The sequence below is a fragment of the Gobio gobio genome, assembly GCF_949357685.1.
Source record: "Gobio gobio genome assembly, chromosome: 4".
Taxonomy (NCBI): Eukaryota; Metazoa; Chordata; class Actinopteri; order Cypriniformes; family Gobionidae; genus Gobio; species Gobio gobio.
In genome coordinates, this window is record NC_137100.1 from 34,406,149 (window position 1) to 34,422,016 (window position 15,868).

The 15,868-nt window shown below is 35.7% G+C and overlaps 2 protein-coding genes across 3 annotated transcripts; both read right to left on the bottom strand.

The window, feature by feature from the left end:
- Nucleotides 1–1,876: 1,876 nt before the first annotated feature.
- On the bottom strand, nucleotides 1,877–6,934 carry LOC307124969 (uncharacterized protein). 2 transcript variants are annotated; one of them, XM_079814490.1, is made up of 6 exons: nucleotides 6,852–6,934; nucleotides 6,201–6,291; nucleotides 5,838–6,032; nucleotides 5,549–5,742; nucleotides 4,989–5,081; nucleotides 1,877–2,167 (listed from the first exon to the last, which is right to left on the bottom strand). In XM_079814490.1, the coding sequence occupies exons 2-6, from the start codon at nucleotides 6,238–6,240 to the stop codon at nucleotides 2,132–2,134; spliced, it is 558 nt and encodes a 185-aa protein (XP_079670616.1). In that variant the 5' UTR covers nucleotides 6,241–6,291; nucleotides 6,852–6,934; the 3' UTR covers nucleotides 1,877–2,131. The 2 variants fall into 2 exon arrangements, with proteins under 2 accessions (XP_079670616.1, XP_079670617.1); XM_079814491.1 differs by having other exon boundaries at nucleotides 5,838–5,879; nucleotides 6,852–6,885.
- A 411-nt stretch (nucleotides 6,935–7,345) lies between these two features.
- Nucleotides 7,346–12,294, bottom strand: LOC307125340 (uncharacterized protein). Its single transcript, XM_079815156.1, has 5 exons — nucleotides 12,203–12,294; nucleotides 10,321–10,497; nucleotides 10,039–10,229; nucleotides 9,711–9,738; nucleotides 7,346–9,577 (listed from the first exon to the last, which is right to left on the bottom strand). Exons 2-5 carry the CDS (start codon nucleotides 10,487–10,489, stop codon nucleotides 9,411–9,413), a joined length of 555 nt encoding a protein of 184 aa, XP_079671282.1. The 5' UTR covers nucleotides 10,490–10,497; nucleotides 12,203–12,294; the 3' UTR covers nucleotides 7,346–9,410.
- Nucleotides 12,295–15,868: the final 3,574 nt, after the last annotated feature.

The window sequence follows — 15,868 nt, forward strand, 5'->3', positions numbered from 1 at the left end:
GGCGGCACGAGAGAAGAGAGGTGGAGAGCTAGAAGCTCTTAGAAGTGGCGTTGGCAGCAACGCACATATCATAAACACACATACATAGTATAAAGGATATTTTAACGCCGGATGGCGCAGCTGGAAGGCAGGCTGAAGGCGGAGAATCCGACATCCTCAGGCTGCGTGTTCCGCTGGGTGCGTGTCGACGGCGGGCTTCGATCCGGAGCTCAACGATTGCAAGTCGCTGAAGAAGAATTAATCTGACTAACCTTGCGAGAGTGGGTCTTATATACCCTAGGCTATGCAAATTCTGTTGCCCCTTGTGGCGGGAATTTGGAAGGACCTGATTGGTCCGTCCCGCCCCACGGTCTCGCCATAGGTTGCTGCAGTTGCAGCGGCACAGCCAATCAGCACGCAGCTGCTTCCTGCTGAGAGCTGTGCAGCTGCACTGCGTGTACATGGTATTTTTGGATAAAAATTTGCTTCAATATCTCGAGGAAAGGAATTCCCCCATAGCGTTTTAGCAAAACGCAATACGAGAGTACTCTCGTAAGGGAAACATTTATTTCATAATATGATCTCCCCCTAACAAAAGAAATTTCTATGGGTTAAATTAAGTATAAATCACTCTGTAAGGTAACAATTGCAGGCCACAAGCTTTCTATTTAATAGTCATTTACCTGCATAGTTGTGAAACAATATTAACGATAACGAACAGAAAAATGAAATAAGTCATTTTGTTTGGTAAACATGCTGCAGGAACCTTATACAATCCTGAGGCCACTTGAGGTCTCTGTCTTCAAATATAAAATATTTACTGGATTAAAAAAAAAAATTATAATCAACCTGATTGCCAACCTGGTTGCTTAAAAAAATCCCAACCTAATCGCTCAAAGGACCAATGGTGATAAAATTAAAAATTAATTTTAAAAATTAATGGTAGAAGGAAAAGTTCGGGTCCTTGAAGCAAGTCAATTATTTTTCTCTTGTTGGTTAAATATTTAAACTTATAGCCTATACTACTATATGATCCCTACTAGTTCTTCTAAGGCTATAGGATATGCACCCAAAAATATCTTATATGGCTAAGTATCTGTCACACTGTGGTTCAATCACACGAAGGAGAGGATACATATATATACACACTCTCTAAAAAAATTGTGTTATATGGCACTAAACGTGGTTCTTGGCTCGTATTCATAGGGGAACCTCTTTAATACCCCTTTTCCACAAAGGTAGTGCTGGTGCTAGTTCGGAGCCAGAGCCTCGTTTCAGATTTGTCTTTCCACACCCAAAGCACCAGCTCCAAACCAGGAAAAGTGGTTCTTAAGAAGCAGTAGAAGTAACCAGTGCAGACCGATCGCCGTATTATTTTTTTTAGAGTGCAGGGCAAACTATATAGGAAATGAATATAGAATTAATTAACAACTAGGGAACACAGGCAAACCAGAACATTATTGGCCGGCTCCAGTATCCGCATCACACAGATGTGTTCATGTGCTCATGTGAACAGCGTCGGCCAATAATGAGGCGTCGTTCTGACGTAGAACCTGGAAGTACTGCACTGTTTACTACGTGAATAGCATAGGAGAATGGTGTTGAAGAGATTGTTGAATAAATATGTTATTTTTGTTTTTCTTTTTTGCGCACAAAAAGTATTCGCTTCATAACATTAAGGTTGAACCGCTGTAGTCCCACTGTAGTCACATGGATTTTTTTAACAATGTCTTTACTACCCTTATGCCTTGAAAGTGGTAGTAACTTTGCAGTCTATAGGGGGTCAGAGAGCTCTCGGATTTCATCCAAAACATCTTCATTTGTGTTCCGAAGATGAACGAAGGCCTTACGGGTTTCGAACGACATGAGGGTGAGTAATTAACAAAACAGTTATATTATGTTATGTTATAGTTTAATTTCAATGTTTTTATTTAGTTTAATTTAAAAGTACAATGGAAGTAATGCAACTGTAATTTAGATGTAAAACTGAATTTCTCAATCTGAAGGTTGATGTTCAGGCTATAAAATTATAACAATGATCTATTTGCATGCATTAAAAAAGCTTAAAACATTATAGAGCATATTATAATTTCTTGTTAATGACAATGTGATAATGAGTAACAATCATTTAAGAAATAAATTGTCTTTCTCTTCATTTGTTTGTGTTCCATGGCATGTATCTTCTTATCTGTAGAAAAAAATGCAAACTTGAATTCAGTTAACTGCTGTCAATGAAAAGATAACCAGTTTACCCAAATAATCTCATCAGCCCTCAAATTTAATTCTGATTTGTTAAGCATCTCTTTCTTCATCTTAATCTCTCATTTTGTCATTCTATTTTAAGAGAAAAACTTTTAAAGAATTACAGACAATAATATGAATGAAACAGGTCTATATTAAAGCTGCAGAACGTAAGTTTTGCATCTGTGTTGCCATCTCTGTGTAGTTATCATCTGTACGGATGAATCTAATCTCTTTTGAGGAGCATGTACGGCTAGCTGCCAGTCAATGCACCGGTGTGGATACTGTACTTCAGAATCACAGATTCTACGTCTTGGAGTATAAGAATAAGAGGAATAAGAATTTTGACCGGAAAATGTCATCTGAACAAGTAACATGTCTGTCACTTTTGGGAACAAAAGATTACAATAAATTGCGCTACCAACGGTGATTAAATCTAACGATCGCTCGTATATCAAACCGTGCAAATTATTAAGTTGGTTTGAGAGAGCCAACTTACTGAAATCCTATTTAAACGTATTATTATTTTTCTGACTCTAAATTTACAACTCTAGTGCTGCCTTCACGTGCTATCGGAATTATCGTAAATACGAGTTTCCTAGGTAAAAATTCCACATGAACGCCCTCTGATGTCGTGTTTACCACTGGGAAGTTCGGAAATAATTATTATACCCAAATTCCCGAGATAAACTTTAAACATGGTGGCGGGGAGAACTACTGCTGTGGCAGCTGGCAGGTTTGGTTTTATTCGTTTTTTCCCCAAAACAGCTAGGTCGTCTTGTCTTGACATTAATGTAGTGCATATTTACATGTATGAGTAATCATTTGAAGCGTAGATTGTATGTATGATACACCGCAAAAATAGCCTGCATTTGACTGAAATTACAGAATCGGCAGAAAGCGGACTATCTGGAATGTTTATATGGTTGTCAGTGCATGGGACACTACATATGATCGATCTATCTATCTATTAGGGCAGCACGATTTGGGGAAAATATCTAATTGCGATTATTCTGGTTAAAATTGCGATTGCAATTTAAAATGCGATTATTTTTTTACAATTATTTTTACAAATGAAAAGTGTGTATAACATTTTGTGTTTATATATTAATATGATTATTATTATTATTATTGCTAAATAAAAATAAGAAATATTACTTTTATAATAACATTCATTATTAAAAAATTAAAATGGAGCATTTAAGAATAAATATAACAGTATAATAATATTTATATTTTACAGAAAACAAAAAAATTATGGGTTACCTGTTAATATGCAGACAGCCTATGACTGAAAATCTTTAGAAGGGTCTAAGGATTTATTGTAAAAAAAACAAAAATATTATAAAAATCTGTGCTTTTTATCTGTGATATCAATTTATATGTCTGTACATTGAAGGAAAACATATGGATTGTCATATACATTTATTTAGAAGTATTATTTTTCTTATTTTCTACCCAAAAATTTCATTCATACTGGAAGCCAGAGGGCGCCTTCGAGCAGAAACTCCACATTTGCCTCAGAGAAGTAATTGTTCGTTTTCAGGAAAGTAAATACCTAATGTGAAGCTTGCGCTGTAGGCTGAATAAAACAAAGATAGAAACGCCCTGACTGATTAAACATGAAGATAATACTTCTGCGACAAGATATGGTGTATTTGAGTTCTTCAAGTCTTCTCTGGTATTTTCATAATAATGAAGTGTGCAGTGCTGATTGTCATAATGTGATAAGAAGCCACATCAGCTCGACTGACGGTATGAAGTGAGTCTTAACATGTTAATAAACGTATTTTGTTGGACAACCGGTTTATGAACACTTCACATTACTAGTTTGTGATGATGTTTGACACGGTTTTTTCAAACGCAAGTTATAAGCGACCTCAATCTCACAGTGCTTTCAGACGGAGCAGTGTTTACTGATCACAGAGCTGCTCTTCGCTCACATAATCGCACATTAGCCATCTATCTATCTATCTATCTATCTATCTATCTATCTATCTATCTATCTATCTATCTATCTATCTATCTATCTATCTATCTATCTATCTATCTATCTATCTATCTATCTATCTATCTATCTATTTTGTATTGACTTCAAAACCGTCAAACTTTAAACTACTTTAAACTGAAAATCTTCAAACTTTAAGCTTTTAAAAAAAAATCTAACTTTGGCCTGACAAACTTTTTTATCTAGTTATTATTGTTATACTTTGTTTTCAAATTGTTAATGTTAACAGCATTAGCATTGCGTGACTGTGTATTTAATGTTTATTAGCGTTACCTGTAGATTTCAATTTCTGTACAGTCTATTCTTTTGCTGTTGACTACAGGTGAATCTCCAGTTGTCACTGATTTGGGCCTTTCTGGATTACAATCCGCCATCAAAATGGTAAATTTATTTACTCCAGCTGCTGTGAGAATAGGCTATAAATGAGCCGCTGAAGAACATGCGGTCCGCTCCTCACGTGCGTTACTACTACTAGCCGGACTCTTTCTTTATGCATACAGACGTGACGTAATGACACAAAGACATGATTGAATTTCCCGCGGAAATCCACCATACTACTCTAATTATAACACATTATTACAAGCTTACCGTTGTGAATGGGGCTAAGGTAAGGAGATAGTTTTGAATATTGGCTTGTTGTATACTTGCTCAAAACTTGATTTTGGATAATTTTTTACCAAAAAAAGTTACGCACTGCAGCTTTAAATAGTTCTATTGGGATATTGCATCCCAAATAAAAATTCAGTCGTCATCTACTCACTTGTTGGAAGTTTCTTGTAACCATGTAACACAGCAAAGTACTAAAGGAAGCCAAGATACAGATGATGATGATAGGACGCAAATGCCATTGTTTCTAAAGGGAGAACAGCATATATTATTATTAGATCAAATGTTTTGAACATTTAGAACATACAATAATAACATTTGAAAAAGACAATATATATATATATTCTTCATTTTTGTAATCCAAAAATGTCAGTTCAATCTCTGCAAACAGACATGATAATTTGTTGAATTATCAATTAATAATATTTCAGACCAATGCTGGCTATTTTTATTAAAAAGGGCAATGTTTGTGTTGTCCCTTTTCAATGCAAGGTCATCAAAAATTAAGGGTTTGATATTGTCAGACGGGTACTGTACAGTATGTACATTGCTCAAGCAAGTCTGGGAAAATTACTTTTTTACTTTTTTTTTTAACTGTTTTACTGTGCCCACATTTCTTATACATTATAGTTCAGTGTTATTATTAATTAATGTCCACACAATTCGTTTTCACACACAAAACTCAAGGTTAAAAATAAACTCAAAGAGGTATACCATAAAAGGCTGAACAATTTTGGTCAGCGCCTCATCATTCCTTTTGCATTTCAACAAACCCGAATCTTCATGGAACAGAAAGTCCACAGTGAGTGTATTCATCCTGGTCACATATCGGCTGCTGTCTTCTATGATCTTCTCTGGCTCAAGTGTGTGATGAAGCACCATAAAAATAGCTGGTTTGAATTCTGTTTCTAATAAAGACACATAAGATTATTGGGTACATAATATTTCTACTTAAATACATTCATATTTAAGTCCTTGTCTGGTGCTTAAATTTTGAAGTTACCTGAACATTTAAGTTTATTCAGTGCAGCATCAATGTCAGTTCCTGTCCGTGAACAAATGGTGCAGAAAACCAGAATCACATCACACTTGCTCACACTGTGCACCTCCTTCAAACCAGGTCTTTGTTGAAGGAGATCATGTAAAATCTGCTTCCGTGTATTGTCAGACTTGCCCGTCTCAATTATAAAGTATTTTCCTTTAAGATGGAGAACACAGTGTTGTTTGTTTGTTGTGTATTTTATTTTTTTGGAATATTTTTGGAACTTCAGGTTCAAGGTTATAGTATTTTTGACAAGTAATTAGTTAATAATAAAGACAATAAAGAATAATGTTTCCCCCATAATTTATTATTCCAAAATCTTACCTTCAGTAATTTCATTTTGTTGGAGTTGGTGCATGATCATTTTTTGCTTTTCTTTCTTCTTTTTAAACAAACGGAGTGTTGTTTAGTCACCCTGAAACAGATTTAAATACACTTGATTTGATTATCACTTTATTGGCTGATCATCACTTTGAAAAAATAAGTGAGAACTACGTGTCACCAGCCTATTTGTATCTGCTTCTATCATTGATGTGAACAAGGCCATGATATCACCTTAGTCAGTGAGACTGCTGTATAGTGTTGCTCTTTACTGCCATCTAGATGACAGACTAAAATAACATTCCATTCACTTTCATTTTCATAGCTACCAAAAATACTAGCCTGCCGAGTAGGTTTTCTGCACGTGTAACATGAACTATGTATTTTACAAAGAAATAACGATCTCAAAATCTTGTAATAAGACCAATATTACTCGTTAACAGTTGTCATAGCTTTCATCTCTCAGTAGTTTTAATATGACGTCTGTGTTAACACGGTATTCAATCATTAAACCTAGCAGCAATGTTTATGTTTCTCGGAACCCAATGATAAACACTCTCTCACACACATAGACAAGCAATGCTATATAAAAAATACGCATATAAAAAACACAAGCATATTTGTTTGGCTGCAGACTGCATTGGGTCTACTTACTGTTCCTGCTCGCTGTGTCTCTGTCTCTGACAATGAAAGTCCTTTCACTTTCATTGTTGCTTTATGCGGGGCCGGTTCTAGGCATGGGCAAACGCCTTCCTTGCCCACCCAATCAGAATTTAGGAACAGTGTTAATCTGTTTTAACGATTTGTGCATTGATTAAAAACAATCTGAGGTGTGATGAAGGGCTGACTGCCTCAAACAATCACAAAAATAACATATAATATAATAAATATAATACGTCATCATAATACGTATAATATTCATTTGAAATGGTAATTTTCTCCAAACCACTTGAGGGCAGTGTCAGTAAATTGACAGCAGTCACACTGGCCACTGTCTTGTATTCCAAAATTCATTGATTGATGACATCTTTAATCCAAGATGGCTGACAGCGATAGCCATGTGTCAAATGCCCCAGGCTTATCTATGAAAACCATTTATACAAGGAGGTCAATTGAGATTAAAAAAGTATTCATATGTACAGTAAAGTATGATGAAGATGTTAGAATTTTATTAACAAATATTTAGAGTAAAATGCAGTTTTTATACACCAGAAACTAACTGTACACGTATGTGGACGTCATGCAACAGTGGAGTCACCCTATTAAACTGTTGGAATAAGTCATATTTTGTAGTTTTTGGGAAAACACAAAAAACTTAAATACACAATATATGATAATTGTGAATCATTTCAGGCAAAAAGGCTTAGGCAATAAATGCCTGTTGACATACATAGAAAGCTGCCTGTCAATTATGTAACATATAAGAATAAAGCGAGGCTCATTTCTAAACATTGTGACTTAGGCCTCTTAAAAACGAAATAAAATTTCTCTTCATTAACAAAACTGAAATCAGTGTTAGCTAAATTAAACAAATGGCAGTTGAGTCAAACACTGATGAGGCATGCCCATCTCCTCTCTTATCCAGATTATCTCCTGTGGGTATGTAGATCTAGGTGGTCTGGCTCTGGCCTTACTACGTACACTTGTCAATGCTGCACGGGAATATAAACTTCTGATCTCTTCTGGCTGTACCACCAAGTTTTTGGGGTATGGGTAGTTTCTTGAGCACATCACCTCTAGGGATGACTTCTTCATTGTTTTCTTTAAATGTAAAGATGGGCTTTCCATCCACAGACTTCTTTCAAAATTGGCACAACTTAACCCAGGCCCTTTGGCACAAATCACCCCAGACCCACAAGTTTGAAAAACTGTATAGACTCATTGTGTAGCCTGCTAAAGCACTAAAACATCTGTGAAATGTTTTCAAACTTGTCTATAATTGTTCAGACAGTCATTCAAAAAAACTTGATCATAGAAATTTTACTTTGAAAGGAAAAAAACATAAACGTATGTACTTTTTCTTCACAAAAAGAGTACATACTTTTAGGACGTAGTATAAGTAGGCGAATTGGAACGCAGCCTCTATGTACAAATGAAATGTAGGAGAGTCTGGTAAAACCAGGCTAGAACGCAGCCTCAGTAGTATGCACACACTTGAAAACTAGGCAGCGTCAATTTAGCATTCACATTTTTCTGTATTACATGGGAAACCTGTTTAATTTAATCTACATCTATTTGATTTGATACAACAAATAATTTCTAATACATCTTTTTTTTAAATGAGAATTTTTGTTTTGATTAAATCTATATATTTTTATTCAGATCAAAAATAGAATTTAAATTAATTGACTCTTAAACAAGAAGAATATACTTTGTGTCAGGTTTTATAAAATAGTAAAATAGAAATAAATTATAAAATGAAAACATAGACATAGAAAATGTTGTTTAAGGCAAGTTATTTATTTTTCATTGGTTCAAGTTATAAAATATAAATGTGAACCATTACCCTAAAAAAATATAATTTCTGAAATGCATAACTTGGACACAAGTCACCTCTGATAACAGATAACTCAAAATTGTTATGTAGATGCATGCATTTTCTGTAAAGCTACTTTGATAGGATATGTATTGCGAAAAGTGTTATACAAATAAATGTGAATTGAATTGATGTTATGGAATGCAGACTCAATAGACAGAGAAATGCAGTAACTGGTTGTTTATGCAGCAATGAGCGTTCAGTGGAAATGATTAATGGATAATAATGAAATTTCTCTTCCATGGAAAACTGGTCCGAACTGGGGTAAACAGCTGTTTATATGTTGTTGTTGTTTTTTTAATAGTGACATTTTTAATCTAACATGCAACATTAGCAAATTTGAAAGTGACAGTTGAGTGTTTGTGCCTCAACTATTCAAGCACTTATTGAAAAGGTGAAGTTCATGCACTTCTTTCCAATAGAATTACATCTCACATACACACTTCTAAGCATCATATAACTTGTTACCCTATCATTTACATTCAAAATTTTATTTTCTTCATGCTGTGTGCGATACGTGTAGTTTTGGTGGTGTTTCTATATGTTGTTGTCTTTATAGGATAATTTGAGCAGCTGACAGTAACTGAAAATCACAAAATGCTAATTTCATTCTTCATTATTACAAATAAGAGGGAGGCAGTGTTAATTAGCACTGGATTAATTAACCAACCACCCAACTAACTTAAACGGGCTACCAAAATACCAATGACAACAGCAGCAACAACAACAACAGCAACAGCAACAGCAGCAGCAACAACAACTTTCTTGTCAAGAGTTCGGGGTTCATTGACTAAGGGCAAATTATCTGCATCCTGGTCTGTGGATTGATTTCCTTTTTCACAATCTGCAGCAAGAAAATTACAGACAGCTTATATAAAACATATTACAATAGGTTTTTGTTTGTATAGCTTCATTTTCTTTAATAATTATAATAAATTGTACTGAATTATTAAGAATGTAAAGCTTGGAATACTTACTGTTAAAGCAATAATATGAAGTCAGATCCTGGAAAGGAAATTAATATATGAATATATTTGTATTACCTATAAAACACATATTCAACTAATCATTTCACTTTGGATCCTTTTCAAACATTTCTGTGTTTCTCTGGAGCGGAAGTTGTCATGAATGGCTAAACTTCTATAAAGACTACAGCAAATATGATTATTGAGCTCCTGATTGCTGCAATAACAAAATCTATGATAGCTTTTTCACGGATTTCTAAACAAGAAAAAAAATTAAGAGATAAAGAAAAACGCATCATCACAGTTTGTGAAAAGGATCCATGGTGATCATCAGGCCTACCTTTGTTTTTAAGTACTGTGCCGTTTTCTCAATTGCATCATCATTCTTCTGACATTTCGGTAATTTGTTTTCATAAAACAGACAGTCCACTGCAAATGTGTTCCCTCTCTTTATAGCATTGTTGCTGTCTGATACAAATTTGTCATGGTCAAATGTATGATGGAGTATCACCATGATGACTGGCGTGGAAGCTGTAAGGCAGTTAAAAGTGGATTGTTAATTGGATCATAAAAAAACAAAATTGGTTTAATTCATTAAGTTTTATCATTAAGCTTAAGTGACCTTGCACTTGATTAAGGCGATTCATTGCTGCGTCAATGTCAGTTCCTGCACGAGAAGTAATGGGGCAGAAAAACAGTATGGCTTGACATTGCTCAGGGGAAAAGACCTCCCTCAGACCAGGTACTTTCCTACGAAGATTGTTCTTGAATTCATATTGAACAATATCCATCGTCTGTCCTGAGTCCAAAATAAAGGGGGAGGGGGTGGGGGATGGGGAGGGGGAGGGGGGTGACAGTTTAAGAACAGATACAATTTATAATATTTCTAATAAAGACAGTGTTTTAGATACATTTTGCCTATTGAGGACACAGACTTTCATTAACCTTATTTTATTAAACAATTCTTTAAAGGTGCAATGTGTAATATTTTTTAGCATATGCAGAATTAACTACCATTGGCCTAATGATAATTTAAATCCTATAAAATCATCTTCAGTCTATTGCAGCTATCTCACGACCAATTCGTAGGCCTACATATTTTACGAGGAACTAATTCGTACAAATTTGTACGACCTCACTCGTACGAATTTGTACGTTTTGTCTAAACCCCAGTGATGGGTAGGTTTAGGGGCAGGGTTTGAGGTAGGTAATTTGTACGAATTCATACGAATTTGTCAACTCTTGGCAACTCATCAAATACGTACGAATTAGCAAAAATCGTACACATTCATACGAGTGAGGTCGTACAAATTCGTACAAATTAGCCACCTCGTAAAATATGTACGAATTGCCGTAAGATCGGGTTAGATATTCATATGCAGCATGCGTATAAGCTTTGCAGACGCACAGGCAACTTTCGAATGTTCACAAAGCGCGTTCACGACGGTCGCTAATAAGGTATCTACGTATACAGATCTATGTAGCAGCCCATAGAAACAGTCGCTAATGAGGCATCTACGTATAGGAAACTGTGTTAACCGTGTCACGCGTTTTCATACAGTTACCGATGCAATTGACATTAACTTTCATGCATTTCTATTGAGAAACCATGAGAAACAAGTGAATAAAGACTGAGAGGAAGAACCAGAATATTCAGAAATGAACAGCCTGTCTGGCTTCTGTTCTGGCATGTTGTGTGTGGAGTGTGGAGGGAGAGGCTGTCTTTTAGTCTGTCTTGGAATTTTTTTTTGATTATATCAGATTAACACTGTCATATAGTCATGTTAAAACGTGCCCCCCACCTGTGGGCGTAAAAAAATTAATACACTGTATTAATGAAACAAGACACCATATTTGTACCAGACATGTGTGAAATTAATTTGGGAAAAAATAAATAGGCTACTCTGCATCCTAAGCAGATTTACAGAAACGGAGAAAGTAAAAAAAAAACGTGCTTCGCACGGATCTCATGATGTGGTGACAATGCGTATCATATGCACGTAAAAACTCATTTTGGCGTAGCCTATACATCGCACGACAAATACAATTCGTGCTATACGCATTTCATGAGAAATGTGCAACGTGCACGAGCGCAGTGTGTGTGTTTGTAAGTGCTTTCATAACTGTGCAGGCCAGGGGGGGCATCGTAAAAGCTTGCACTGAGGCCCGTCATTACAAGTTACGCCAAGAACGATAATTCGTGCTATATACGCATTTCATGAGAACGTGTTGGAGGCGGCACTGGGATGTGGTCACAACCGGTCAAAACGGTCTATAAATAGGCTATATGCAAAGCAGCCTATTAAAGTAGAAAAACATGTTGTGTTAGTACAGACGAATGTTACAGTAGGCCTATATATTTCCGTTTAGCTAAAACGCCATTGTTTTAAGATTTCCTTCCATTTGTTTACAGTTCTGTGATAATGCATGCAATTTAAAACCTCATTCAAAAATAAAGTTACAGTCTAATACTTGAAATGCATGGAAATTAATGAAGGACTCACTGTTTTTCTTCGTCCGTAGAGGCTGGGAGTGGTGTGATGTCTGAGCGTCGAGTCATGAGTGACTTTCGTTTTCAGCTGATCTTACCTATATCGTTCTTTCACTTTCGATTCTATGAGACGCTCCTGCGCTAATAAACACCTTTTATAAATTACAGTTACAGCACATGCGTCTGTTTTATATCATGCTTAATAAACGGTAGCTACGGAAAATAAATATTTAATTGAATAAATTATTTAACAATTAGCATATAGGCCTAGAGTTGTAAATGAAGGCGTGTACGTGATTTGGTATAGATTTTAACAAAAGTTACTCAAATTCTCTTTCATAGGCTACGCACTAAATAAAACGAAAGTAGAGACCGGGGAGCGTAGTAAAATTTTTTGTTCTTGTTGTTGTTGCACATTGAGGGATTTATGTGTTAAATATGTTGACATCACAGTTCTTTTTATCGGATAAAAACATTATACAACTCAATTGAGCACATACGCACATTTTTAGAATTTATGCGCATCTCCACCTTTCCATCAGCGTTTTCCATCCCAAAATGCAAATAAAATAGGTGGATGGCAACATATAGTGACTGTAATGTGATAGAAATACAGTAGGCCTACACTCTAAAAAAATTGTGATGTATGGCACTAAAAGTGGTTCTTGGCTCGTAATAGGGGAACCACTTTTGGTGCTATATAGTCAATATAAAATTTTGAACCTAAAGGGTGAATATTGGCACCTTAAACGTATACAGTATTAGTACCTAAAGTGTAGTACCTAAAAGGAACAAAAGTCTACCTTTTGAAAAGGTACCGCCCCAGTGACAGCATTTGCACCTTTTTTTCTGAGAGTGTATGGGCAATGTTATTTGATAGCTATTTGTGTGTGTGTGTGTGTGTGTGTGTGTGTGTGTGTGTGTGTGTGTGTGTGTGTGTGTGTGTGTGTGTGTGTGTGTGTGTGTGTGTGTGTGTGTGTGTGTGTGTGTGTGTGTGTGTGTGTGTGTGTGTGTGTGTGCGTGTGTGTGACATAATACAAAATATTTATTCAAAGCATTTATGCATTAAGTTCTTACACAATCTCCAGTCTTTTACAAGAAGGATTTGGAAAGATGATCTGAACCTTCTCGATTGCCTTTGGAGAGACTTTATTCAATCCTTTATCAGCACAAAAGCATCTACCCTTTACATCCCCTGTTTGGCCTAAAACAATCCAGTGTTCATTCAGGTCAGTTTAAGAATTCATATTTCAAAATATCACACAATGCCAAAGATCATTTTAATGTGGAAAACAAACATAACACATTATTTATACGACCTTTCACCTTCAGTGCAAGGAGACAGCCAAGAACAATGAAAGCTGCAGCAGTTCTATTTTATACCGCCAAGGTCTGGCCACTGAGGTGACTGTCACTTTTTGTTTCATTAGAGCTTCTTTCATCTATACCGAGAAATTGAAGCTTTTATTTGTAAAGAGAAGCTTTGTCACAAGGCAATTGTTTTTAAATGCATTTCATTATATAGTTTCAGAATAGGCTTTTCCAGTGACCTTTTATTAAGACATTAAGGTTCAATCAGGAATGATCCCTAATAATCCCCTGATTAAGTACACTTCAATTAAAATTCAATTTTATTCACATAATACTCATAATATGATATTTTCCCCAAAGATACTTCAAAGAGAATGTGGGTGTGGCACGAAGCCGAGAGCCTTGAGAACGGGGTGAGGTAGGTGGCGTGATTGCTAAGGAACACCTGCGTGCCACACCGTTTTTGTATCTCTCACGGAGGAGCTTCGGAAGAATAAAAGGAGGAGCGATGACATTGAAGGACTAGAGAGGACCAGGCCAGGGGTCCGTTCTTCGTACCTCGCTTAATACTGAGATGATTTGACAGATGCCAGATCTTCTGGTAACGCTTTAGATTACGGCCCGGAAAGTAGGCCTACTGCATAAGTAAAGAGAATTTACAGAATAATTGTCGGTAATTAGTGTAACTATATAAGGTAAGTAGCCTACGTGTAGGTATAAGGGAACAATATTGGGGGAATAAAGGGGTAACTATCAGGAAAATTAACACATTAAAGTATTTTTTAATTAAGGGGTAATTATCCGTGTAGTTACAGGGTATGAATCTGCAGGCTTTAAATTAAAGTGGTTCTTGTTCCCCTCTTGTTTCGTGTAGTTACAGGGTAGGCTAAGTACAATAAACAACACATACAAAATCTGATATCACTCGGAAATATTGATTTGAACAACTTAATCCAAAACAGATTTATGACACTTCTTATTCATTTTTTTTTAAATAAACTTTTAATTTCAAATAATAACGTCCGGACAGAAAGAGACATATTTTTTCCCCTTTTTTTATCTTGCTTATCTTCCTCTTCTTGTTCCTCTTCTTCTTTATCGTTATTTCCACTGATGGATCTTAAGAGGAATCCCAGGTCTTTTGATATTTTGTATTATTAATTATTAAAATAAAAAGTACACCAAGAAATGCTCTCATAATTTACTAACTTGGTGCCTTACACGCAGCGCGTGATGCGCGTGGTGGGAGCTGGCACTGTGTATATAAATATATTACATTTCTTAAGATTTACAGGCCTGTCTTTGATCTCCAGTAGTCCTATGACCTTTAATCATTTGCTGTTCTGTTCACCTTCACCCTCTTTGGAAATTATGACAGATACTGTAATGCTGTTGCCATGGTTGCATTTCTTTTACCATTTTCTCCCTGTACAGCATTATAATAAAAAAACACTGCAAGATACATGTGTCCTATTGTGTCATAATACATTGCTAAATGCGTGTTTTTCTTTCTTTTCTTTTTTTCAGAACATAAATGCTTTAGATCAATTAACCGAGTTGCATTTTACTTTACCAGATAGTTCTGCTCCAAATTAGTGTCACAGTATTATTAGTCTTGTTTATCCGCATTGCTTTCACATAAATAAATGTATTATTAAGTTATTAAATGTCATAATATTGACATTTTTGTGTATTTACTCTAAATTGTTATATTGGACAACATAGAACAGTACATGTAGTGTTTAAAATGAATCCTTTATCCTGAAGATCTGGATACCTGTGACTGCAGCCATTGAAAGATTAGAGCCTGCTTATTCTTCACACACTTCAGGAATTCATCCTAGCACAGACAATACTCTGTGAAAATACATCTTTGCACTAGCATTGCATTACCTGAGAGGGCATTGAGTTAATTTTACTGTCATTTTTGCTTTTGTGACTATTATGTAAAATTCCTTCACGGTGGACATCTCGCCAAGATCTGAACTTTGTTCGAATACATTTCTTTTGAGGCTTGAAGGTCTTCCCACTATAAGGATAAAATAGCAGCAGTAAGCAAACAAAAAAAGTGTTTATGTTGTGCAGAAATACATAGTTGTGTTTATATCAAGCTTTAAGGCCTTCAGACATTTATACAAAATATGTCTTCTGTCAACATGTCATAAAAATAACAATATGGATGATAGATTCATGCATAACTATGTGATGGACTGGCTACCTGTCCATTGTGTTCCCCTGTATACAGCCCGAGACAATGGCATAGACCAGCAGATAAGGCTCCAGAAGCGGTTTGGAAAATGGATGGATGGACAATCATGCACAGGCTTACACAAAAAACACGTTCTCACTCCCAACTCGTCACACATTG

Bases quoted from the DNA above. Each gene is read 5' to 3' on its own strand.
- LOC307125340 (XM_079815156.1), bottom strand. From the start codon at position 10,489: ATGGATATTGTTCAATATGAATTCAAGAACAATCTTCGTAGGAAAGTA. The intron at 10,230-10,320 runs GTCACTTAAGCT...ACTGCCTTACAG, and splicing joins TCGCCTTAATCAAGTGCAAG to CTTCCACGCCAGTCATCATG. The intron at 9,739-10,038 runs GTAGGCCTGATG...TTTCCTTTCCAG, and splicing joins CACAGTACTTAAAAACAAAG to GATCTGACTTCATATTATTG.
- LOC307124969 (XM_079814490.1), bottom strand. From the start codon at position 6,240: ATGATCATGCACCAACTCCAACAAAATGAAATTACTGAAG. The intron at 5,082-5,548 runs GTATACCTCTTT...TTCTCCCTTTAG, and splicing joins AAATTGTTCAGCCTTTTATG to AAACAATGGCATTTGCGTCC. The intron at 2,168-4,988 runs GTGAGTAGATGA...TTTTTTCTACAG, and splicing joins TTACAAGAAACTTCCAACAA to ATAAGAAGATACATGCCATG.